Here is a 27215-nt window from a genome sequence, read left to right as displayed (position 1 = left end):
ACACTTTTAACAGCCACTTTGATTTGATTAGTTTAAATGCACTGCAACAATCACCCAGGAAGGAATGTATAATCCTGCTGCATTTTGAAGCAATGTGGGTGCATCATTGTGATATTCTACTTAAAAAAAGATCCTAGGAAATCACATTGAAAAGAAAAATCATTAACACAGTGGTGTAGCAGTTAGAATTGTCACCTTGGAGCTCAAAGGTCTCAGGTTTGAATCCAGCCTGGTGGCCTTTGTATGTGGATTTTTAATGTTCTTCTCATATCTGGGTGGGCTCTCTCTCAGTTCTCCAGCCTCATCCAGCATGGGCTTACGTTAATTGGTGGTTCTAAATTGGCTGGCTCCTTGTCTCTGTCTCAGCCATGACAATGAATAAGTAGAAGAGGATGCATGGGTGGATCTAAGAGGTCATTTTTTGGCTACGTTCACACTGCAGGTCTTAATGCTCAATTCTGATTTTTTGATCAAATCCGATTTTTTTGTCTGCATGTTCACACTACAAATAAATGTGTGACAGCAAACGCGCTCTAGTGTGAACGCTCAAAGCGGCCCGCATGCGTAAAAGAAGACGTCACACACAACGCGCTCTGTTTAGACCCAGACCAAACAGTATTGTTTGACTGATGGCCGTTAATATACAGACTTGTATGGATTCTACCTTTTTTGGTGGATTTTACCTTTTGTTGTTAATTGTTGTAAATGGGCTCCAGCATCTAATCCTATAACAAGACAAATCAAGACAAGAATCACACACACAGTACTATTGTTGGTTTATTATAGCATGCAATTTCATGTGCTAAAATCTTCTTTTTCATAACTTAACGTCTCAGTGCAACCCCAAAGCAGTATGCCGCTGGGCCAAGCTGTCTGTAAGTCATTGTAATACATTTGAACAAGCCAGAAAATGCACCAGAAGAATCAGTCAGTAAAACAAAACTCAAACAGTTTCATACATTATTAAGAGCACATAAATCATCACCACCATAGGTTAGACTTTACTCCAGCCCTGCATTACTGCACAATTAGTAAAAGGGAAACCTTTCACAACGTGATATTTCCAAGGAAATAAATGGAATACATAACAGTATTATTCATCTTGGGGACCTTTTGGATATACCGTCTCTTAAGGATTGTAGTTTCCTCATTCTGAAACATTACACAACTGCCCCAATGACTTAAACATTTAACTATATCTGATTATCACAGGTTGTATAAATGAGCGTCTATACTAAAAGTCCATCTAATGATGGTGTCAGACTGTATACAATGACGGATGTGTACCATCTCTTAATAGTTTACATTTCAATCGAACAATAGATTCGCAAATAAAATGTCTAATACAGACATGAATAGTCAGAAAACATCAGTTCATATGTTTCACAATCAACAAACAGGCTTTCCCCCCATATAATATAGAATAATGCGACACTTTTTTTCTAATAAAAAACATTTTTAGCAAACTTTCATATCCAAAAGAAGCAGACTTCGAATATACCAAGAAAAAAAAAATACCACAACAACCAAATGTGGTTATAACAATAATAATATAATCTCTATTAAACAATAATTGATTTTCATGAGCAAGCAATTAAAATGCTGCAAGCAAACTTCAGCACTTGACGTGGCCACACAGTGGGCATGTGCAGAACTCTTACAGCGCTGGGTGTGTTGTATCACAACTACAGAATTGTCATTACTCCTCCGCCATCACAAGAGGGATTAGATCGCATGCATGACGCAGGATGCAGGGAGGGCCAAGGTTTAGGAGGAGGGTTGAAGGGAAGTGGGAAGGGGCACTCACTGGGTGCGATGGGAGAATCAGTGCAGTGCAGTGCAGTTAGCCACTACAGCAGTGCTCCAGACTTTATAGGAAACAGGGAGTATCACTTTGACATTACTTTAATACTCACAATACTGTTTTTACATACAGTAGTGCCCAGCCCTTTCTCATGTGAACACAAATAGCAAAGCCAATACTTAATACCGAGAGGCAAAGAAAACACTGGCAAAGTAAACATTGGCAAATAACATAATCAGTGCTAACACTTTAACCCACGTATGGTTGGGGTGAAAGGGTCAGTTATCAGCAAAGTGAAATTCAGGCAAATACTTCCACATAATATTCAAAGTGATGGATATAGAAAAAGCCAAAGTAGCTGAGCAAATTAAGACTTCCCTGAGCGATTCAAAACAGACATGGGTCCGCTAGCCCCCTCTAATGGAACAAAGCACAACTACAAGAGAAGTATCTCACTCCTCGACTTGACAGAGCCTCTCCCTCCTCGCACAGTTTACAGGGGAAGGAAAATTAAAAGCTGTGGGCCGGGGCGCGGATTTCAGAGACTGATTGTACTGTACCCAACATGGCACTTGACATTATTATGTTGTACTTCAAAGGTGAAGCTGTAAACAGATGCAGAGTGATAGTATAGGTAGCTGAGCTGATTTAATAACCGTCTGGAAGCAGCTAAATCCCTGTGCCTGCCCTTGGCTTTCACAGTCACACAAAACAAAAAATAAATAAATAAAAGTTTTTTAAATTCTAAAGAGTATCACATCAAGTTATAATGAAATGCTCAGACCAATTTATCCAATTCCCTTCTCTCTCTTTCCTTTTACTTTTATAAAATAATGAGAGAAAAGATGTTAATGCTTATGTTTCTGAGTTTGTTTTTTAAATAGGTACAGTAGCGGGGATAAGAGGAAATTAAGGAAGGAGCTTGAAAGACTTGAAAATCAGTTAGCTTTCGTCCTCAAGATTTAGAATTGGATGTAAACAAACCTCATAACTTTATATCCCATATATGTGTATATATATATATATATATATACACATATATATATATATATATATATATATATATATATATATATATATATATATATATATATATATATATATATATATATATGGCATATTTATAAAAGGATTGAGGCACAACAGGGCTGTATGGAAATCACCCATATTGAAACAAAGCCACGGTGAAGTAGCACACAGTAATGTAACACAGACAAACATTAGAAAGCAAGTCTACCGTGATGTAACACGCAACTAACAACAAAAGAGTGGCAAAAAACCTATACAAAAATACCCAAACAAACAACTTCACAGAAGTTAGTTAAATGAAACTAACCAAAACTTTTCAAAAAGTAAAACAAAGGTTTATAGCATGAACAGATGCACAGCCTTTAAACATCACGCACAGCTGGTAAATATTGTTTACACAACACACACACATACACAAACAAACAAAAAATGACGGGACCGGAAATAACAGACGGTGGACTTTTTAAAATGCAGTTTCGTTTTAAGATCACATTTGTGTTCGTTAACACCTTTGAAATGGTAAACAAACAGAGCTTGTGTGTAAGCGGGGGGACTGTAGAGCACATGCTTCGTTTTAGATTACGCTAAGGAGAGAAAGGCCACTGTATTGCATGTTTGTGTGAATGGCAGTCACATGACGGCGTGAAACTCTTTAACTTAATAAGAGTAGCTGATTAGTGCCACTACAGGCACAAAGAGATCAAACTGACTTCATTACATTTTCTCTAGCTGCTGCTTGAACTACAAAGTCTGTTCCTAAATAAAATACATTTATGTTAAAAGTATTGTATCATTCATTTAAAAAAAAAAAAAGTAGAAAACTGATCTTAGGTGATCAGTGATCTTTTTTTTTAGGTCTGTATGTTTGTGCCTCTGATCCCATGACAGGACTGGAATCCAGAGACCAACGTTTAAAAGATCATATGACTCAAAAGACAGAGGCTTGATTCACTATCAGCATTTTTTAAAGACCTCTGCTGCTCTTTTTTTTTTATTTTCTCAGAAGGGTGCCGTGCCCTTTCTATTTTTGGTCTCAGTATAAGTAACATCTATGTCTTAATCTTTTCAGAGACGTAAAATGAAATGTCAATACGAAACATAAGGCTGCTCAGAGAAGGCATTTGTTATAGCCTAATAAGACATGGAAAAAATTTTGTCAGCCTAAAAAAGGGATAACTAATCCCACTGTTTACACCTTTAAAAAGCTATGTGGGCCTTGACCATAAACCAGCACCTGCTTTGAAACTTTTGGAAATGCATGTTTTCCAAGGCACAAGCTAAACGCAAATTACACACAGCGAATTAATGTCAAAGCATTCAATGTTTGGGACAGGCGTAAGTAAATGGAGGGTCTGCTGCTGCAAATGACTTCTGTTTAATTTTCTGTGTACCTAAATGCTATCTGGGAGAAAGGATCTCAGTAAACTTGGTAAAACTGAAGAACATTCACTTATCATATTGTCATCCATAAACTTTAGCTATCTGACAGCTTATGCAGAACGACAAGACAAAAAAAACAAAAAAAAACGAAACAAATGAATTCAATCCTATGTGACCAATCGGATGGTTTAACAGCTCTCCAACCCTCCTTGTAAATATGACCAGATTTGGTACGGCAAACACAGACAAGTTCAGCATCTACTATATGGGGAAACTGGCTATTTACCTTCCTAGCCATAAACAGCAAAGTTGGAAAATTAGTAAAATGTGTATAACTCTTGACCTTGCAGCGTGGCACAACACGGGCTGTTGACCTTTATCTGTCAAGTTTCAGTTAGGCATGTGATCAACATATATGAAGGCTGGAATTAAAAGGTTTTCCATTCAACCAGGATGTAGAACTCAGGTGTAGCTCTTTGTAGGTCAGTGATTGACTTTGTGTCCTCTTAGCTTCCATTGAGCAGCATCTCTGGCCCAGGTGTTTCGGGACAAGCCCGGGTAGAAGTGTCACCCAGTCGAGGGGGTCCAACCTGGAGCTTCGCAATGCCCAGACCTCCTGAGACTAACCCTCCTGGAGACAGAGACTTCCTGCAAAACAGGAGAGAGCAAAGATGTGAGACAAGAAGACAGCGAGAGATTGTGCGTCACTTAAGTCAAAAATGACTCAGGACTCGGGGCAATCCTGTGAACAGTGATTACCATGGTAATTCACCTGAAGGCCATTTTTTTCAACAGGTGAGCATCCATCTTTTCTGACTCTGTTTGTGGGTGCTCTGCTGCAGGAGATGAGATGAGGGTAGAGGAGCACGGAGGTGAAAGGAGAAGGGAAGCATCCTGAGACTGTGGGGTGACCAGGTCTAACGACTCCTGTGAGGCAAAATTGTAACACAAGACAAAGGATAAAGAGGTCTGGTCGATAATTAAACCTTTTTTTTTTTTCTCAACTTGTTTTTTTACTGAGACTGTTCCCAGTTCAGAGTTGGGCAAATTCAACATCAATCTTCAGAACATGAAACTACATATAACGTCAGCATACACAAAATCATACTGACCTGAGACTTTATTTCCTGCTGGTCCGAATCCTCCATGTCTAGAGCACAGAGTTCGAGCTCGATGTCTCGATCTGGGTCTGACTCGCTCTCGGCTCGGTCCTGATCCTGGCTAAAGGTGGTCCGGTGAGCTTTCAGATCAGACACAATTTTCTCTCCGCTCCCTATTGAAGTTCGTCTGGCATGTAGCTCTGAAGCACAGAGCTGCTCACTAAAGCAAGCACAGACAGGCACAGATCAGTTTTTTTTAAACAAAGATTACTGTGTGGTCATGTGGTCATAACTTGAAGTAATAGTTTTCTGAATGACTTTATCAGTCTCTCACATCGTTCGAGAGGAATTTGCTGCAATTCATAGAGGTTAGCACGCATTTGTTTTTGCACAGCTCTCTATGGTCCGGCATCAGAGAGCATTTCAGTCAGGTAGGTCTGGACTTTGACTGGACTATTGTGACACCTTGATTCCTTCATAGCCAATGTGTTGAAGAGTTGCTGCTGTGATTGATATCACTGTAATGCTGCATGACACAATTAGGTCTGAGTTTAAGTGGTCCAGCATATGACCTCACATTTCACTTTACAATATGTTGGTATCCACAGGAGTTTATTGTTAACTCAAGATGCTCAGATCCTTGGGCTCGCAAAATGAGCCTAATTCATCAACCCTCCACCACCGTGCTTTAGAGTTAGTGTGAGATGTCTGTGCTAATATGCTGTGCTTGATTTTCTTCAAAGCTCTACTTTGGTCTCATCTGTTCCAAGGACAGGTTTGTATAGATGAAACTTTGCAGACCTAAGCCGTGCTGATATGTCACTTTTTGAGAGAAGAGGCTTTCTCTTGGTAGCCCTTCCAAACAAACCATACTTGCTCGGTCTTCTTCTAATTGTTCCGACCTGAACTTTAAAATCCTAACTGAGGCTTCTAGTGTCTGATTTCTAGCTCTGACTGTTGCACAACTCTGACTATTTGGGGTAAATTTGATGGGATGCCCACCGCTGGGTATGCTCCCGAAATTTAACCAAACCTCTGCATTTATCTCAGTGGTCTCTCTTGGTGATGATGAGTTAATCATGTGCATTTGATTAGCAGCATCTGGCTGCTACTTACCCTCTTAATTCCTATGGAGGCAGTAATGGTGTGCTTAGCCCTGTGAAAACTTCCTTTTTCACATGACAGCAATGAAAAAAACACTAGAAGGATAGAGTCTGAATGTAAATGCTGTACCTCTCCAGGAAACTGGAGTGGCTGGAAGAGTCTGATCCTCTGGAGCTCCACCTGTAGTCACTGTGATCCAAGTGAGCATTGTAATCTATGAACGAATGAAGAGTTGTAAAGCAAAACATTTGTAAAAACAACTGAATCACACCAAATAAAGCAATATAAGAAAAAACATCAGATTGTGCGTTAACTCTTTTCAAAGAAGGTACTGATCTACTTTTAAACATTTCTTATCTTTTCTCTTCTCTTTTGGTCCCTTTTGAGTTTTTCGTACGATATCTTCTTTCGTTTTTTATCCCTGCTCACCTTTGAAGTTGATGGGAGTGGTACTGGCGCTCCCTTGGCAGGCTGTTGCTTGGACAGGGTCAGTGGTGTGGTAGCCTGTGCGGGACGCCCTGGAAATGGCCCCCCACTTCGAGATAATGGGCCCCTCACTAAAGGGAATGATCGGGTCTTCGTCTTTCAAGCGACGGTAGTTATCCAGCGAATGCAGCCATCGCTTCCCGACGCCGCTATCTCCGACGCCACCACCTCTACTTTCGTTACTGTCCAACTCCTGCATCGGGAAAACACGTGCACATTTTAAAGAGATCGCACACATTTGTACACAGCCAAAAATTCTGTGTTTTGCAATAAACAATTGATCCTTTCGTATATATGAAGAGCCTTACCGAGTGCTCAGAGCAGGCGTGAGATGAGGTGTGTGCAAGCGTTTCAGGCTCAAATGAGCTGAGGCAGGGCCCGATGGTACCACAGGACCAAGGTGAGTAGTGAGCCAAGCCTTCATCACCTCTGAACCTGCATCCCACACACTGACCTCCACTATTTTCCACATGCTGAAAGAGAGAGATAGAAAAACAGTTAAAAAAAATGATGGTGAAATAAATTACTTTGCTTGCTGTTCATTGCTCTAGATTTACTTGCCCAAAGGTCAAGGAGATTTATTTATTTATTTAATTTAAGATTTATTTTTCAATTTTTCAGGCACCTGAGGAAAATAGCTACACCTTTTTTTTTTTCCCTCCACTGATCTTCGGCCAGGAATATGCCATGAAATATTCAGCTATGTGAATGGCATGCTGGTTCAATATTTCATAAGTTGCATTTGATAAATCATGCAGAAAAGCTAACATATTTTTAAGGTGCCCATTCTCTTTCCCAGTTCATTAAATACTGTCACCTTGCCTGGTTTCCTTTGGCACCTGTGCTGTGTGACACCTGGTTACAGCAATAAGAAGCTGGTCTTAACTCACCACATATGGACACCTTTAAAGGACCACCTTAAAGGCATTAAGTAGCCTTTAGCATAATTTGCAAATGATCCTGAACTTGACAACCAAGAGCAAAATTAAAGTGTAGATGAAAACAAAGTTCTAAACACAAAGAACAGAAACCACTCTTCCCACGCTTAAGAACTGGTAGCTGAAAACCACACCCACCCTTTTTTGTTTCCTTATATGGACTTTGTCACTCTTTAAAACAGAACAGTTATCTCCCAGCATACAATATTGCTGCAGCCGGTGAGCAATCTGACAGAAAGGCGGTATTTGACACCCTGAGATGAGAGCGTGTTGGTCATGACTGTGACAGATTGGCAGCCTGTGTGTGGGTTTAGATGGGATTCAATTCCTCCAAGACCATGCAAAAAGCAAAGTAATGTCCTTAAAATATAGCAGCCACATGTACTCACTAACTTGAATTTCTGCACTTGCTGCCAGTGCTGACACTTTGCAAAAATCACTGCGCCGACAGCCAGTCTCCTTGGTCTTATTTGCTTATTCTTGTTATGCAGAGTCTTTAAAATTTTACTGAACGTGTTAAGCAAACAATTAAAAAAGTTGTGCACCTAAAAAGCGGTCGATTTAATCGTGGATGTTTTCACAAACAGACATCTGCCAAACTGTTAAACAAAGCTTTACTCCGCTGAAAGCCTGAGTCACTGCTTGGTGAAGTCTTGCCTTCTCTTTTTCTCTCTCACTTTCTCCCGCACAAACACACACACACACACACACACACACACACACACGCCACAATTGTGCATTGCTATGGTATCTTCCTCCACAGTTGCTAGGCAACTATCTCCCACTTAAATAGCATTGGACACAGCTGAAGCATAAGCTTTTGGGATAGGAATTAAAAAACAACATAATTTAAAACCGTTAAAACACATAACCAATTCACCCTTCGTAGCTTCAGCCGCCTGCAGTGAGCACGTTAATAAATATTTAATAAAAAGAAGGGCAGTTTTACTTGTCATGGCAATAAATCCCCTTAAAAGTGTTGTGTGTGTGTCTGTGTGTGTGTAAATAAGGAGAAATGGGCATCTCTCTTATTTGCCTTGATACCTCTGTTCCAAAATCAATGGTGAAGATGGGGGAAGACTGGGAGGGTCTGTTGGCACTGTGATGATGGTGATGATGAGCCCACTGTTCCTGCTTCCTTCTGAACAGATCCTCATAGCCTAGAGCAACACGTCCGTAGTCCTGAAGAGGGAAGCGATGGGCAGGGGAGGAAACATCAACAGAGATATTACAGCATATTTAGAAGAATAATATGAATAATAATATATCTGAACCCAAAATGGTAGTATTGATACAGCCTTTGCAGTCTTCTGCACTTGTGTGGCCTAGGTCTGAAACTGGTAGCAGCCAGGGTGGAAACTGTAAATAACTATGCAATATAATGTAATGTCCTTTATGTGTCAGAGAAATGTTCACAGTGGTTATTTTTTCTATTAGTTTTCCTCATCATGTGTACATGCAAGTGGGGGGGATACTGAGTTGCATTGCACTTAGTGGATTCATTTTCTTTGAAAACAAGTCTTGTTATGTACGACAGGTAATGTAGCTCTGTCGGTGAAGTGCGCTTTAGCACTGCGGCAGTATAGCTGGTAATGCTATACGACGATGTGAGAAGGAGACGAGTGAGTGGGAGAGGCAGAGACATATTCGGGTGAGAAGTGGGAGGACTATAAAGGAGGTTGAAGCTCCATGCAGCAGCTCTGTGACTGAAGGGGAAGGTAGAGGTGAGACAATATGTGGGTGTAAAAAGAGTAAGAGAAGGAGAGGAGATGTTGCTGTAAAGAAGCAATAAATCTGTTCAGTGTAACACAGACCACCACCAATTAAAAATTGATAAGGTAATGTGATATATTGGGATGTTAGCATTATTTTCCTCAGTAGGGACCACTATTTTTTAATTACAGCATAACTCAGTCACTTATCTCTCCTCTGTATGCCCACTGATCAATAATTCAAATATATATATATATATATATATATATATATATATATATATATATATATATATTTATTTTATTTTAAAGACTTCTGCTCTTCAAATGAGCCATGGGGGAAATTACAATATCACCACTGAATTAAATGTCTAAGTGAGATGTTATTGATAAGAGCAAAGTTTATTTTTCCAGCCAATTAGTAGTGAGTGTTGCCCTCGGCAATGGTGAAGATATGTTGGAAGATAAAGGGCCAAACGCTGCAGTTCTTCAATAGACCACTTGGGGCTGGATCTAAAAGTGTGTCAATTCCTGTACACCCCCACGCTACATATGCCCACTTAACTGAAGAGATAAAATGCATTTACAGCTTTGTTCTATCATTTATTTACCCCCTCTCTGATAGCTACAGTGCCCTCCATAATATCTGAGCTTTTTCCCAGCAAAGATTTTAATGGTGATTACAGTAGCAGTGTTGCTGTTTTGGATGCTAGAAAAAACCTTTTCTTTTCACTCACTGTGAGCTCACCGTGTCGGTAACAGCTCTGCCTCTTTGCTTTGAGTGTGTGCAAATTATGACATCATCATCTTTGCTGCTGCTGCTGCATTATCAGTCTTTCTGTTTAAAAAGTGGGGGCCGTGTGGGCTGTTGTCATACTTTTTATTCACATGCCTGCTCCGAGAGACGTTTCTACTGCAGGTCTATTTTTAGTCGCAAATGTGGGTGAAATGTTCACGTTTACATGGTGACAACTGCGCTCTACAGACTCATAGATTAAACAAAGCATCGATGCAAACACAAAAAATATGTCTTTTATATACAGTCTATGGTTGCTTCCCCTACCCTGTGTAGCCCTGCACGATGTTCAGCTCCAGAACAGTAGTTGCTGTCTAGAGAGTTGAACCTCTCCCTGAGTGGAGGTTGGTAGACAGAGGAATGCAGCACCTCTGGAGGCAGTGAGTTACTCCTGGCGTCCTCTCTGTGGTACAGCTGCAAATGTAATCATCAACATTATAAATAAAGTCGCAGAATTACCACACTTTATGGTAGTATGATAGTCGAGATTGCTCACCTGAGGCCTCCATACTCTCCTGCTGTCATAGAGGGGAGCGTAAACTCCATGAGCAGGGCCCATTGGGTGCCCTGGGTGGGCATGGAACGTGTGAGGTCCCATTCGATCTCTAGGCGGGTGTGATGGGTACCCCGAGGAAGAAGAAGAAGGTGGGTGTGGAGTTTGAGGTTCATTTGGGTAAGAAGATGGAGGACCAATAGAAGGTGGCAGAGAGGATTCTGGGACGTTGGAGGATCGCAGGAACCGAGCCATACAAGGTTTGTGAGGGGGATGAAGACTTGATGGGTAATAGGAACCTGCTGGAGAGTAGGAGGAAAAGAAGAAAAACAGAAGCTATGAGCACTTTCCGCCTATCGCACAACAGTGAAGTATTTCTGCACATCCAACTTCGTGTAGAAACAAACTCACAGGCTGGCTGATAGTGGGCAGTGTCATATGTGGAGTGAGGCTCCTGGTAGTACACCTCGGACGCCTGAGAAGGATGCGATGGACGCAGAATAAACTGACCATGTTTGGGTACAGGAGCACCACCATCAGACCGTCCGACTGTGGTCAAGGGAGACATCACTGATGAGTGGCTGACTGGAGTCCTGGGAGGAGAGAGAGGCTTCCTAATGAACCGAATGACAGCACACAGAGAAAGAGTTAGTACAAGATTAGGACTGAGATGGAAATTCATATGGTGCTAGAGTTTTCACCTGTAGTTATTCTCTTAGACATATAAACAACAGTGCTACGGTTAAAGCAAAATTGACATTGATCACAGGGTTAAATACCAACAACAGAAGATGTAAACATCAGCAAACAGGTGGAAAAAACTCTTACTGTTCTGCTGACCCAGATGTGGTTTTGTTGGAGCCAGACACATTGGGCCCACTAGTTCCATTTGGCACAGCTCGCTTAGATTCCTCCATCACATCGAGCCCTCTGGAGATCAGCTGAGGGTGATTTAGGCTGGGTACTCCCTCCGCCATGGTGGCTGTGCTGTCTCCATTGCCTTTGAGCCCCTGTCCTACTCCTCCAGACACATCAGAGTGAATGCTGCCCTCCATGGTGAAAGTTTTATTCATTCCCCCCTGCGCTAAAGGGAACCCACGGCCCACACTGCTGCTCTTCTTGTTCCTCAATCTAAATCTATCGAGTAAAGGATGCACAACAGGAGCATTCAGTATAATGGACATGTATTAGGTGCTATTTTTTTTAATCATAGAAAATGGAAGTTATGTAGTTGCACACTCACTTCTCCAACTCATCCTGTGTGTGCGCAAATGTGCAGCTGGTTCCTCGGGGACAGCCTCCCTGCTGACGAAGATCTCGGCACATGCTGGTCTTATACTTGCTGTTTGCCTGAGGCTGCAAAATGCACAGACCCAACTATTAAACTACTACGTTTATCTCATAGGTAAACCTACTATAATGAACATATCTCCCTACAACAACAATTTCAGTGCTTTTCCAGGCGCATGAGACTCACACGGCAATTTCAGTCTCTATTCGCTTGGCTATACTTCACGTGTTTTTAAAGACGAGGTTCAGTCCTCTCAACTAAATCTGTTAACTGTTAACAGCTCTACCAGCTCTTTAAAACAAATATTATGTTAATGGTCTTTTACAAACTTGCAGCGCATCCCACCTTATACCTGGATATCTGTTTTGCGACTATAACTGTTAGCCTCAGGGTACCTGTGGAGTTTCATGGCTCTTCTTGCTGAAGTTCTGTATAAATTCCACCAGACCATGAACCACCAGCTTTACAGCCAGCATCACACTTTCGAGCTCCTCCCATGATGGTGCGGAAGCATCTGAACACAGAACGACAACATACAGTTTGTTAAGCAGAGGTTTTTATTACTAGAAATCCACAAAATTTTATCTACTGTGCCGTGTAAAGGGTGGAATTACTAGCCCTAACCCATATTTCTCAACCTGTTGCTTCCTAAACCCAATAGTGGGATTAAAACAGTTCCATCCAAAAGTGGAACTGTAATTTTGGTAGGCCAGCCAATCCTGAGAAGGTTCACTAGTCTTCTGGGTTTTCTCCGTTTGTGGATAATGACTCTGGCTGTGGTTCACTGAAGTTCCAAAGCCTTGGAAATGATTTGTGATGCTTTCCAGAATGACAGATGTCGACAGCATATAACCAGCAGGGTGAATTACTTTTCACACAGGTAGGTTTGGATAGCTTTTTTCCACTGATAAATGAAATCATCATTTAAAAATGCCTTTTGTGATTACTTAGGTTATCTTTGACTAATTATTAATTGTCTGATGATCCGAAACATGTAAGTGTGAGATACATGCTATTCACAGAACTAAATTACAGAAAGCCCAAGTAGAATTCAACCAAGAAATGTGTAGTGTAGCCCTCTGAAAATATAGAATAAACAACTGAGACCCTGTTACCATTAAGTCAAATTAATACTCTCCCCATCTGGAGAGTTATTTCTATCTTTTTGGACGTTCCTACACAGTCTAATAACTAAAGAAGATATGAAAGGAGGAATGGTAAAGCTAAATACTATCATAATGAAATGTCACAGTAATATTTACAGCATTCAGATCTTGGCTTTGTGTATTAAGATGTCAAGATTTGATAATTAACACAAAATACAAAGTACAGCTGAAGGTCACATGACTATTTTGTTTGAAAAGCACAAGCTTCCAGTTTTTTTGCTGGCTGTAGCACAGCAGCAGCACTGTAGAGGGATAACATCCCACATGACACCAAAGAAAATATAGCCACTTGCAGTAATGCAGCATGTATAATATATTGTCTAATGATTTGAGAGGCACAGTGCAGAATACATTTCTGAGTGCTGAGGGTGTATGTAAAAGACAAATAGACATCAAACACTTAGTCATTATGTTTTGATTAGTAAATGTTTAGCACACATGATGAATCATAACCTCTGTCTTGCACTCGCAATTTGCCTTTTGGCATGTAAGCAGCACTTCTTTCACTCAACAATCCTTCTGAAACCCTAATAATTAGAACCATATGGATACTGTTACCCTGCCTCCCACCCTAAAGCAGCTGGAATAAGCTCCAGCCCTCCTGCGACCCTCATAAGGATAAGTGCAAGAAAATGGATGGATTGATGGATGAATACTGTTCTCTATGTGGCAGTCCACACCAGTGGCGTGTTGAAGCTACTGTAGGTGGAGTCACTGGAGATAGCCAGGGGTAGAAATATGGAGTGAACTAATAAACAAAAATATATAAAAGAAAATAAAAAAAAATAATACCGTGGGCAATATAAACAGAGTTAGAGAGGCAAAGCTGAGATGGTTTGGACATGTGCGGATGGGGGTAGTGGAGATATTAGACAGAGATTTTGAATGAGGACAAGCAATGGGTTGATGTGACAGAGGAGGATGCTAGGGAAGCAAATGAACAAACAAACCTGATGCTATTGTCTCACCGTTTATTTCACAAAAATCTGACTTGGGTCTTATTTGCTTGTTAATAAATGATACAAACTGTGGTGTGTGGGGCATGTGGAGAAAACCAGAAAAAGCTTGAGATCCATGGTGTTAAATGAAGGGACGTACCTGGGTTGTGGTCTATGTTGGCTAGCAGTTCTAGGTGTGGTCTAAGGCTTGTGAGGTTGGCAGGATCACCTGTCCTCTGCAAGACGATCGTCAGCTCCTGAACACTCTTTGCAAACGACTCTGGAGACTGCAACTAGAGCAGATGAAAGAAGATGATGGTTGTTTTTCAAAGAATTAATAAACAGATGATTGCATTATTCCTCTGCTTCCGCTCTCCAGACACTTGTTATAATTAGAGATGGACCGATCCGATATTACGTATCGGTATTGGTCCGATACTGACGTAAATTACTGGATCGGATATCGGAGAGAAATAAAAAATGTAATCCGACCCATTAAATATCAAAAAAGCACCTCACAAAACTTGCAACATGGCATAAGTCGGCTCATAACCGTAGCACGTAGCAGCAGTATGCGTCACATAATATAGCGGCTGTGTGTATTTGTAGCCTCGCTAGCAATCCGAGTTATCCCAGAAAGAAGTGAAGCAAGTGTGTAAGTTCATCTCTGAATGTTTGTAAAGCATTCCCACGTTAAACTTAACAACCGATATATGGAGCGACTGCCTCTCTCTCTCTCCTGCTGCTACTTCAATCATGAAACTGATCAACAATCAGCTGATCAGCTTTTCTGTCACGACTACCGTCTCTCTTGTTTGTTTATCGCCCACTTTGCGCCAGAAAGAGGAAACCAGCAGCTGAACAACAGAAGCATGTTTAAGCTTGATAAGCTGTTGTTAGAATTTATTTAATATTACTTTCTACACCAGGATCCTTTTCTATGTACTATGCAGGAGCGGATCTAGCAAAGTTTAGCCAGGGGGGGCCGATAGGGCATGAACAGGGAAAAGGGGGCACAAAGACATACTTTTCTTTCTTATTCTCATTTAAAATGTTGAGCTTTTAATAAATAATTATCTGACTCTTACACCCAAAGTTTTAATCTGATGTAAAATATATAGAAGTCCATTACTGTATATAGTAACTATTAAGTCTAATATACTCTAGTAAGCTATAGTACTTTTTCCTTTGGGAAGATACCATCTTTGCAGTCTGCAATTCTGTAGAAGAAAGATTTTGAATCTATTTAATTATTCTTGAAAAATAATTTATTTCTGCGCATTTTTTTTCACACTGCATCAAATTAAAGTTGATTACGTCAATTAAGCATCATGAGGTGGAGGGTGGGGTGTGGTTCCCTATTTTTTTATTTATTTGCTGGGAGTTTTAGAACCCTATTAGTTAGGTTGCTTAAAATACCAGAATAGGGAGGATGGAGTAGGTTTGATTGATCAGTATTGCTGAACTATGAAATATTTTGGGTGCAGTGTATTTTTTGCATACAGGTAAAACAGAATAGCTTTAGTGTTTGTTTGTTTTTTTAACTTGAGTATGAACTTATACAAAAAGCAGCAAGATATTAAAAAACAGTTTTATTGATTAAAAAACACACTATATCGGATTCATATCGGTATCGGCAGATATCCAAATTTATGATATCGGTATCGGACATAAAAAAGTGGTATCGTGCCATCTCTAGTTATAAACACTGCTTGAAATTGAAGCAAATTCAAGCTGTCACAACCTTGCACGCGGTCACCAGAGGTGAGGACACGAAGCCTAATGGTACCTTGTCAATGATGGACTGCATATGTGACTTGTGGACCAGGTCTCCATACAACAGAGAGGACCACTGCTCAGGTGAGATTCGCAGGCCTGCTTCCATTGCGATGTGGACGATCTGCGCGTCATGTTCCCTCCTCAGGGCCTCATATGTGCGAAACTCCTCCTTGAGCTGCATCAGGGAGGAGTCCTCATCACGCTTTGTCACCTGATGATGAAGATGGATGAGCGAGAGAGGGGATGAGAGACAGGGGAGTGAGAAGAAGAGACAAGGACACAAATGACTTTTGTCTCCGATACGATTAGATAGACAAAAAAAAAAGAACTTTAACACGATTTCAAAATAAAGCTTCATGTACTCTTGTGTATATTATAAATAGTGCACTTAAAACTGAGGCACAATTTTAGGTTATCAACACCATCGACGTTTTGTGGGGTCAGAAAATTGAATGATTAAGGCTACTATGACAATTTTGTACCAGCAATGAAATCATGTTGTTATAATGCACACCTGCATAACTTCTTTGGAAAAATGTGTGCCTGTTTTGCATTCCTGTTAACTCATCAGAAAATCTCATTGTCCTTAAATTACAATACATTTCTATCTGTGAAACCTCAAATGCTGGGTGTCGTGTTTGCAATCAGTCTCGTAAATGAAACAGAGCCGTCACTTTGTCAACATGTGGTGTCTTCAGACTCAAACACTCAAATTCAGATCACACAAAGGGACTCTCCCCTTCTCAGAATCTGCCCTATGAGTAATCATCATAAGACACCAACGCACTCACTGCCAGCTGTTTACAAATATAAAAACACAATCAAATTTCACGATCAGGTTTTGTCTTTACTCCTTCATCTGTCTTTGCATCGTTTATCTTTCTGTGTATCTCTGTGATGTCTCTGTCTGTCCTGCGAGGCGGGGCAACAGGTGCAAATATAAACTGCCGTTGCATCACAAGCAGATAGCAGGCATTTCTGCCCTGCCAGCGATGTCTGTCATCAGATGACAGGCATAAAAATACACACGCGCGCACACAGACGCGCACACACACGAAAATATATTTAAAGAAGCCCATCTTCTTAATAAAGAAGTGGCCCCTTATGAATTATTAGTACCAGTATTTAAGTGATGAGGATTCACACTGTAATCCACTGGATTGTGCTCATTTTCATATCCATCCACAGCTGAAAGGGAGTTTTGCAAAGCTTTCTCAGACACTATGACTAATTTTAAAAGAATCGTTATTTTTACTTTTTTTTTTTTTTTTTGGAAAACATTGTACTGACGAGAATGTAAGTTCTGGAAAGTACCTACAAAACCAATGCCAAAAAGGGGATATTAATTTGAAGCACCGCCTCATCAGAAAAGAAACCTGTGGTCGTACATGACAATCTATTTAGGTCCCCTCCATTAATGAGGCCATTTATCGTGGCTTGGGTTCTCACCAAACAAACAAATTCAATGATCTGTGGTTTGCTTGTTCAGTTCACTGAAATGTAGAACTTGTCATTGCAGCATGTTTACACATTCCTGTAAGTGTGCATACATCTACTGCCTGTACCTTGAAGCAGGAAGCCCTGTAGAGCAGCTGCACGACGTGGCCTATGCTGGTTTTGGAGGCCTGGGGGAATCGAGCTTCAAGCTTTTGGACTACAAACAAAACCAGCACCTTCCTGGACAGAGCTGAACCGTCCTCCAGAGCCAGTAAGACAAGCTTCAGTGCATCTTCTTGCATAGCTGATGGACGACGAGTTGGAGGGTTGTTCAGGGATTGAGAGATTGACAGGATAGGAAAAAGGTGGTAATGACGGGGGAAGTCAGAATGAAAGCAGCAGTATATGAAGAGGAAGTGGGGAGAAAAGAGAGAACTCTTTACCACAAACACACTCAGTGACATGGGCAGCATGCACATGCTATACATATTCGAATATTCAACACTGGTTACATAAAGACTAAACAAAGGCAAGTCTATATCTAGTAAACAAAGGGTTTTGGAGGTGTCCTCAGACTTAAATGAACTCATTGTGTTATCATGACGAGAAAATCTTTCCCAGTCAGAATCTGCCCTATGAGTAATCATCACAGGACACCAGGTTCCAGCACCAGCAGGCAGTTTGATGAAGCAATTTAAACAGTTCTGGACACAATGAGTCCACTGACTTGATAAAAGATGACAGGGTGACACAAATCTAGTCTAACAGCATGAATCGTTAATGTTAAGGAAAACTCTTTAACTGCTCTGCTTCCACCTTTAATACTTCAGAGTGTCAAATGTTTAATAAGTGATAGTTGTAAGACAACATGTTTTACATGTTTACATCTTTAGCATACCTTACAGCACTCCAGTGATGATGCATATACATTATGCAAATGGTTGGAATTTAGCTGTGATTAGAAAATGCTTTGCCTCACAGGCATGAGTATAGAGGCACTATGTGATATAACTAATATGCTTCTGTCATGCACACTTACCAGGTCCCAGAAACTGGCAGCCCCGTGCCCTCACTGCAGCCCAGAGGTTTGCAGAGAGCTGCTGGGGGTTCTGGTGCTGAAGGATGAGCTCGGTGACTGTCCTTTCCCCCAGAGACCGGCCTGCCCGAACCGCCCGCACGCGACCCTCCTCCTCCACCAGCTGGCAGTTCACCAAGGTCACCAGCTTCCTCTGCATGGGCCTACTGAGCACACTCGGGCTCAGGTTTGCCACACCTGTATTAAGCGACAGCTCCGGAGTTAAACCCACTGTTTCTAAAACCAAATAACAATGAAAGCATTCACTTTAGTCATCAGATAGTTAGTCTCAATTAAATAATAGCTTAAGAAAAACAAATTAAGAAGAATTTTATCCTCCTACACAAAAATAACAGCTGAGCAGTCAGTGTTCTTATGCATGTAATAACCTCCAACCAAACCCTTGCTTTTCCTTCTTAACCAGATATGATCACCTATGAGCAAAATGATGAACACTGCCCCAATCCCATAAACCGGAAGTCTATGAACAAAGAACCAGTCTTTTTCAGTAATAAAATCTTCTTTTTATATAGTCCGCAGAGAGATGAATGTTCCTTCAGCCTTATAAAAGCACACAAGCTTCCAGCATCGTGAGAAGTGTGAGAATCATCAATGCCAAGTTACACAGGCAGCCCAACTGCAGTCCCCACGCACTGAATATAAGGAGCTTAATTCTTTTTCACAACTGCCCAAATGTACCATACAAAGCACACATATAGTACCTTTTGCGCCGCTGATGGGCTTTAGGTAGAGAGCCAGCTCTTCTACACACATCCTGCAGACCTCATAGTGTTTAACCTCTGCTGCACTGCTCAGACTCACGGGCTGAACATCTGGGACCTGATATCATACCAGGGATGAACACAGAAGATATATAAACACGTAAAGCTTCAGGCTTTTCTCACTGTGACAGTGTCACAATCGCTCACATAAACAGGAGTTCTCTCTTTTTTGCCTCACCTGAGCGCCAACCAGCTGCAGCAGGGCGCAGTTGACAGGCAGCAGGTCGATGTCGGTGCTGATCGGCGTCTGATCAAAGGGACAGGCCTTGCGGTGCAGTTTGTGTAGGCAGGTCTTACACACCGTGTGGGAGCATCCCAGACTGATGGGCTGGTGGCCGCTGCTGTCAAACTCATTGTAGCAGATGGGACAGGACAGGAACTCTGTCCACTGGGCCGCCTGCACTGGCATCCTGCCACCACACCACCGAGACAGGCGATGCCGAGCTCAGGTGGAACGCATGTCAACGACCCCGACAACAGCACCTGCTTGCCAGTGCCAACGATGACTGTAAGGAACAGGATGTAAAGATGTGAATTAGCTATTTAGGGATCAATTAATATATCTCATTTGAACTCAAATATCATTTGGACCGATGTGCATGAAGCCCAGCAAATGTGAACACTGGATAGGCATTTCAGTTCCGCGCATTTTGCAAAGTACAAAGGCAGCCCCTCACATGTCATAAAAGTTATACATTTATTATTTGCAATGAGGGAAATAAAAGGGTTTAACTTCCTAAAAGAAGTAGCTGCCGCTGCCAAACACACACTGCAATAAATGGCACCTCCTCAGCGAGAACACAGTTTCAAGTCCAGGTCTATATTTCACCGATCTCATTACAAAAGCAACAACAAGTGGGAACAGACGATGACAACAACAGCAAGTAGGAAAGAGAATTTAACAGCATTATTTGTGAACCTGTTATGAGAGTGCAAAAGTTGAGAATGTATATTAGTAGAGAAGCCAAAAGAAAAGTTTTACATGATTGTGAGACTGAAATCAGTCATGCTGAGTCTTCCTGGTTTGTTTTTTATAACATACCGTACCTTCTCTTGAGTGTGCATGAGTGTGGACATAACTGATAAGCACTGACAGTTGTGCACAGACAGCTATGCACATAGAGCTGAACAGTACCAGAATCATGTTTTTTTTTATTGTGAAGACAATTTCAAAGCCGAACACTGCACCAACACACACAGAGTATCATGAAAAGTTAAATCAAAGCAATTCTAGATCATTAATACTGGTTTTAATATCCATTGTTTTGTATTTTTACAAAACTTAATTATACATTTTCCAATATATTTTAAATCATGTGCACAGATAATTGGAAATAAGCCGTTTTCAAGATTTGAGTCGCTTTGGCAAAATGTGCAGGATATAATGCTGGGATACTCTATTTTACTACATTAACATCCAGATTACATAAGTGCTTTAATAAAATACTGCTGTGATCTACTAGAAGAGTCAGGCTTAGCCACTTACTGTGTACAGCGTGAGAGAGGAGGAAAAGTATCAGGTTTATTTTTGAATTAATAATGGATGTTTGTTTATGGGATAAAGTAATGCTGTGGTTGTCTTGATGCATTCTCAATCATCCAGGAAAATAAATCTCCAAAAGTTGATTCTGTTCATCTGGATGTAGCGTATTCTGGGAGAAACGTTTCGTCACTCATCCAAGTGGCTTCTTCAGTCTCAGCTGACTGCAGGTTTCCCCAATCTTATAAACAGTATATTTGCATAATGACTGAAACCAGCCCACTGAAGGAACAATGGGCTGTGAGGTCAGTTCCTTAATCATAATTATGCAAATTCTCATGACCATTGGTCAACAACCACTGACCAAAACCCATTAATCAACAACTACTGATCAATGGCCATGAGTACCATTCACAGAGAGTTGGGGAATGGCTGCAATCACAGCATTGTAAGATGGCGAAAGATGTACCCTTAGGCCCCCTCCTCAATTCAGAGATGGTCTTTCCCTTTTCACGTAAATGGCCTCCTTGACTCCACGCTCAAACCAGCGTTCTTCCCTGTCCAGGATGTTACATCCTCATCATTGAAAGAGTGTCCACTGGCCTGTAGGTGTAAATAGACTGCAGAGTCCTGGCCTGACGAGGTAGCTCTTCTGTGTTGTGCCATCCACTTCGCCAGAGGTTGTTTGGTTTCCCCGATGTATAAATCCTGGCAATCCTCCTGGCACTTAACAGCGTACACTATGTTACTCTGTTTGTGTCGGGGGACCCGATCCTTGGGGTGGACCAATTTTTGTCGCAGCGTGTTTTGGGGTTTAAAAGCCACAGAGACCCGGTGTTTCGAAAAAATGTGTCTCAACTGCTCCGATACTCCTGACACATATGGGATCACTAGGTTTTCGCTGGGGCAGCGGTTGTCCTTCTCTCCTGAAACGTTTCTCCCAGAATACGCTACGTCCAGATGAACAGAATCAACTTTTGGAGATAATGCTGTGGTTTTATTTTTGTTTTGTTTTTTCTGTATTATATTGCATGTTATTTATATATGAAATACTTAGTGTATTATAGAGATGTTATGACTAATCTGAAACTATGATTAAAAACATCTTGTCAGTAGATGATTCAGTTGACCAAATCCATTCATTCATATATTTTCTTAGCTGCATTTTGAACTCAGGGTCAGCAGAGCCAAGCTGTCCTGGAAGGAGAGATGGGCTACACCCTGGACAGGTGGCCAGTCAATCACAGGGCTGACACAGAGAGAATCAACTGACAAGCACACATGCTAATATGTGCTAATATTCTGTGTAAAAGCCTCATGACTAAGCTTCTATATATAGCTGGTTATTGACCTCTTGCGCATAATCCCATTAACCAAACGCAAAACCTTTCATAAAATAGAACCACAAAAAAGAAAAAATCAAACACAACACGATCCTTCCGTCTCCACTATACAAAATGTTTAACACTGCCTTCAAATGGTGAGCACCTGTTGAATTCAGTCTGTTGCATCTGCTCAAAGTACAATATTCACTAAAATAACAACAGCTGGTGCCCTCACTCAAACGGATTTAGAGATACAATAAAATAACTTGCACACGCTAACTGAAAAAAGACGACGATTAGAGGGAGCTGTTAATCGGCTGGACCGTTTTTTGTTTACATGTGTAGGTACTGCATGTATCAAACTAATGGAGAACTATTATCCAAAAACAGAAAAAGACACCATTTTTAATTTTATTTTAAATATTATTTTTGGAAGTTTTATGAAAACCAAGTCTGTTAACAATGGCAACTTTGCAGCAGAAGGAGGTAAAAAAAAAAAAAAAAAAGAGGAACTGTGCGCATTACGCACGTGCTGTACTCCGCGTTAAACAGCAAATATGCTCAAAAAAGTCCTTCAAATCCATATGCAGACATAATCACATAAATGGCAGCCTGCCAGATTTACTGCAAAACAAGACATACGCACCTTCGGAACGACCCACGACTCGCCTCGGCAGCGCTCTCTGCTTGGCCGCGTGGATAGCCCCGCTCTGTCCTCGCGCGTCATATTTCCTTCCGCGAGAAGCCCAAATATAACACCGGTTACAGCTTTTGTAGCCCACAACCTGCTAAAGAGTGAGGTAACACTCATGTGATGAACCGGCTTCTGGGGGCTTTTTGGAAAACCAAGAAGGTGGGGAGTTTTACCACGGCGCGTGAGCCGGATAATGTCTTTCTGTGAGTCCTTGCAGATTAAGGGGGGTGTAGCCTCTGGGGGCAACTGTTTAACCGTGATTCACTGTCTGTAGTCACGTTGACAGCCACCTGTTCCTGTTCTGACAAGCTGCTATCCCGTCATTTTTTTTTTTCACAAATAACCCCCAGCTACAACTGTGCCTGAGTGCTCGAGGTACAGCAGTACTTCCCGGGTTGCTCGATGCAAGCCTACGCTATCACACCACTATTAAATTAAAAAGCACGAGTACCTCACATTACATGAGTGGCAAAAAAAAATGTCATAATAGACACAAGATTTTTATTTCTTGCATGAGTGCATCACTGCTGCATTTAGGCAGAGCATGCACATACAAACAGACACAAAGCCCACACAGTCATGAATACTTCCAGTCTTGTGACAGAAAGAAGTGGGTGTGCATTACTGCAGACCACAACTTCCTCATCAAGGTCCTCTCCTTTTCTGATTACACTAAAAAAGGGAAATTAACCTATGAGCAATGATTTTTTTTAATTTTTATTCTTTTGGGGATGCCTGTGGCAGAAGCGCCCCAAGTTCTCACTTGAGAATGAGACATTGTGAAGAGCATGAACAAAGAAGAGGGTCAATATAAGCGAGCTTGGTGAAATTTAAAACACACAAGGCAAAAGCAGTTTTTGTTTTCCTCGCATGTTGCTGCTGAGCTACCCACTCTACTCAGTTGACGAAGAGAAGTACATTGTGTCTTTACAGCCAACAGTTGGCGAGCTATCATCTGGCTGTGAGGCCTTGCTTGGCCCCCTCTGGGTGTGTGTTCGTGTGTGTGTGTGTGTGTGTGTGGGGGGGGGCATCTGGAGTTTCCTTTGGCATGTCTCACAGAGAGACGCACACACAGACAAAGATTGTTAGGGAGTGTTCTACAGAACTTGAAGTAATACTCTACAGCGGGGTGACATTTCGCTCATCACATGGGTATTTGCAATTTGATTTAGGCTTAAATCGACACTTATGCTCGGACTAAGACTGAGTTAACACAGTTGAAGCTCTTAGAAAATATCATGCCACAGCTCAACTCCTTGTTACAGTTACAGGTTTTCGCTACACACTGAAACCTAATTTCTGCTACTGAAAATGGCAGCACATTTGAAAGGAATAGCGGAAGTAAGGATCATCCAGCAGACAGCCAATGAGACTTCAGTCCAAGCAGAACACACCCACTAGCCACCAGGATTAGGTCATAGCTGGAGTGAGAGCTAACAGGCATGTAGTAACAATGGATGGGTGAAATTTGATATGCGGCCCTTACACCTTACGTGTGCATCTGTTGCCGCCAGCAATTCCTGAATGTGTTGGGTCATGATGTTTTAACTCTGACTCCCGCTTAAGTATTTCTGTAGGCCCAGTGGAGCGATGTGGCACAGTTACCTCTATTCCACCCCCAGTATCTGCAGAGAGACCCTTCAGGGGCAGCACTACTTCTTCATACACTTCTGTGTATGAAGAAAGCAAAGAACGTGGGGCATACAAAGGGAAATATTTGTATTTCTAAACAATTTTAAGGCCAACATCGCATAGTAAAAGTAAAATAGGAAAACACGTTTTAAGCAGTTATGCAGTGCTTAGACAATACAATCTTAAATTGGCTGTGACAGCTATAAGTTTAGGGCCTCCTTGTGGCTTTGCAGTCCAAGACGTTCAGACACACAGATAACTGTAACTGTCTCTAAGCCAAATTCTGACGTAATGTATTTGGATGCCTGACATTCCCTTTTATTGTCAATCCACATTTCCTGTATCGAGGATTCACAATACAATACCAGCATGACAAGACCCCCCTGTGATTCATCACAATATCTGTGTAAACAGAGAAGAAGAACAAAACACAGAAGAGGCACAAAGCACTAATTATGTATTGATACACTATGCTGCGGTGTTAGAGTCAGTGTGAATTATGACTGCTACTGAATAAGGCACCACAGTGGCTCAAGGTCACAGGTTCAAAACCCAACGCCTTTTTTTGTGTGGAGTTTGCATGTTTTCTCTGTACACAGTTTCCTCTGGGACCTCCGGTTCCTCCTGCCATTGAAAAACATGCTTAGTTAATGCTGCTTATGAAGGCCAAGGACATTCTCGCAAAACATATCAATGCTTTCAAGAGTTTTACAATAAAGTGCAGTTGGGTGGGTGGGGGGGTTGTTGGGTTCCCCTACTTTTTCCACCGAAACGTAATTTACTTGTAATGAACACATCACAGCTCCAGTTTATTCATATTTAATGCCTCTGAAATATGTCCACAGATTATATTAAAAAAGGCTGAAATATTTCTAAATACTCGTGACTTTTAACACTTTTCGCCAACGTGCCAATGACCTGTTAAATTCAACCTCACAAATATCACAACCATAATTTTACCATAATTTTACCATCCAAGCCTCGTGGGAACATCGAAGCACAACAAGGCTGAAACTTTACGTGCACGACACTGCTGCCAATAACATCTTAATAACATCTTTCAGTGTTTACATTTTAAAGTTTAATGGATACTTCAAAATCTCAAATCAGAAAACCTCATTTCACAGTGACAGTTTTTATATGAATGAAAACTTTCTATTTGAGTAGGTAGCAGCACCTCTGTGAAGTGGAAACAATAAATGCAAATGACAGTCAGCAGCAGATAAAGGATGAAGGGAAAGTTAGACTTTAACACTGAGAAATGATGGCGCCAGGTAATTGTTTGCAAGACTCTCAAAGGGCACAGAAAATCCAATCTGCTGCACAGGGAGCACAGAACGCTGATGCACTTCGAGCCTGCGATATAAATCCATAACATAAAGTCGCACCAATACACTGGAATTACCACACAGCTCGTTTTAAACGTTGTCATAGCTTAGCAACTCTAAGCCATAACAGTGCCAAGTTAACCCTGATAAGACAATGGTACTCGTGAGTTTATTACATTTCATATCACTTGTTTCACCATGTCATGTCACTTGTTTGTTTTTTTTTCAGTGTACTGTGGGGGTATGTGGGCTTGTGTGATTATTTATTCATTATGTCTGTCATCACAGTGTGTGGGGGTAGTGTCTAAATGGGAGGCAGGGCACTCATACATCTCACAAAGCTGATGCTGGCTGTTTTATACAGCATATATACACACTGCACCATAGTCTGTTTCACTTTGCCTGTGATTTGTGTCTGCAGCAAAGTGGAGGGAGGGCTGCTGCACCTTTGGTTAATAATGTTAGAACACAAGGTTGCTTCCAGTTGCAAATCAGCAGGTTATACAGTAACCTTCCCTGCAGGGCGGCCATGCTGCATGCTTAAACTTTAAGATGACAGCGGCGGTACATAATATGCAACACCTGAACTTGGAAACTGCTCTGCTACGGCTCAAGAAGTCACTCTCTCAGCAACAGCGATGTTACTCCATAAATTTCACATTGGCTTGGAAGCGATCTCCGCGCACTGGAGCCAACATTAAGCAGTCTCCACCATTACAGCAGCACATCTACTTTCATATCGCTTCACATATTGCCACCGAGTGCCTCAACTCTTTCCAGAAAAGCCCCTCGTTTGTATTCCCAGCTCACTTAAGTGCTGTCACTTCATTTCAACTACAGCCCACCTTCTTTTAATATAACACCAGTGCCGATTCAATTCTAGAAATTAATGCGCTAGGAGCATGATGGTTACTATAGACATTGCTTCTTCTTTTTTTTTTCTTCTTTTTTTTAGATCTTGAGCCACGATACAAGCTCTTATTTGCAAACGATGGGGGAATAAAAAAAACCCTAAACAAAAACATGCAAACAACCCCAAGATGTCAAAGCTCTGCAGAAAAATCTAAGCAGCGGGAGAAAGTAGCGCGCACCTCTGGATAAGTCACTTACCTCACGCGTTACACCAGAACACCGGAATAAACATATTCTTAGCCATCCACGTGAACATGCCTTCAAAATTATTCTTCATCAGTTGCAAAACAAGCGCAGGGAAACATTATTTCTAATGCGACACTGACACTGCACGGCATCCCAGAGCAGTAGAGACAGGTGCCTTGGTCCGCTTTTAATCCTCTGCCCCCCTTTCGCAGAATACGTGACCAGAGACGCTTGCTCTTCTCAGGTACGGCGAGCCACACGCCCTCTGCTTGACAAACCGAAGCTGAAACGAGGAGATGGTGGTATTGCTCCGCCAGTGATGGTTCCCGAACTGGCCCTCATCATCGG

At 41.5% G+C, this 27215-nt stretch overlaps 1 protein-coding gene across 4 annotated transcripts; it reads right to left on the bottom strand.

The window, feature by feature from the left end:
- Positions 1-2895: 2895 nt before the first annotated feature.
- On the bottom strand, positions 2896-27215 carry rc3h2 (ring finger and CCCH-type domains 2). 4 transcript variants are annotated; one of them, XM_006795545.3, is made up of 20 exons: positions 26880-27215; positions 19489-19816; positions 19251-19368; positions 18493-18765; positions 17582-17757; positions 16027-16227; positions 14398-14530; positions 12529-12647; positions 12086-12198; positions 11671-11979; positions 11254-11456; positions 10846-11144; positions 10617-10763; positions 8886-9023; positions 7212-7376; positions 6847-7096; positions 6547-6631; positions 5326-5533; positions 4986-5140; positions 2896-4861 (listed from the first exon to the last, which is right to left on the bottom strand). In XM_006795545.3, exons 2-20 carry the CDS (start codon positions 19717-19719, stop codon positions 4720-4722), a joined length of 3465 nt encoding a protein of 1154 aa, XP_006795608.1. In that variant the 5' UTR covers positions 19720-19816; positions 26880-27215; the 3' UTR covers positions 2896-4719. The 4 variants fall into 4 exon arrangements, with proteins under 4 accessions (XP_006795608.1, XP_006795609.1, XP_035765724.1 ...); XM_006795546.3 differs by lacking the exon at positions 26880-27215 and adding an exon at positions 22762-23396; XM_035909831.2 differs by lacking the exon at positions 26880-27215 and adding an exon at positions 22762-23396 and having other exon boundaries at positions 10846-11141.

The sequence above is a fragment of the Neolamprologus brichardi genome, chromosome 7 (assembly GCF_056152115.1).
Source record: "Neolamprologus brichardi isolate AB-2024 chromosome 7, ASM5615211v1, whole genome shotgun sequence".
NCBI lineage: Eukaryota > Metazoa > Chordata > Actinopteri > Cichliformes > Cichlidae > Neolamprologus > Neolamprologus brichardi.
This window is presented reverse-complemented; position numbering and strand designations above follow the sequence as displayed.

Excerpts from the sequence above, each read along its gene's own strand:
- rc3h2 (XM_006795545.3), bottom strand. The coding sequence starts at position 19,719 with ATGCCAGTGCAGGCGGCCCAGTGGACAGAGTTCCTGTCCTGTCCCATC. Across the intron at positions 14,531-16,026 it reads TGCAGTCCATCATTGACAAG|TTGCAGTCTCCAGAGTCGTT; the intron begins GTACCATTAGGC and ends CATCTGCTCTAG. Across the intron at positions 7,377-8,885 it reads CCATTGATTTTGGAACAGAG|CATGTGGAAAATAGTGGAGG; the intron begins GTATCAAGGCAA and ends TCTCTCTTTCAG.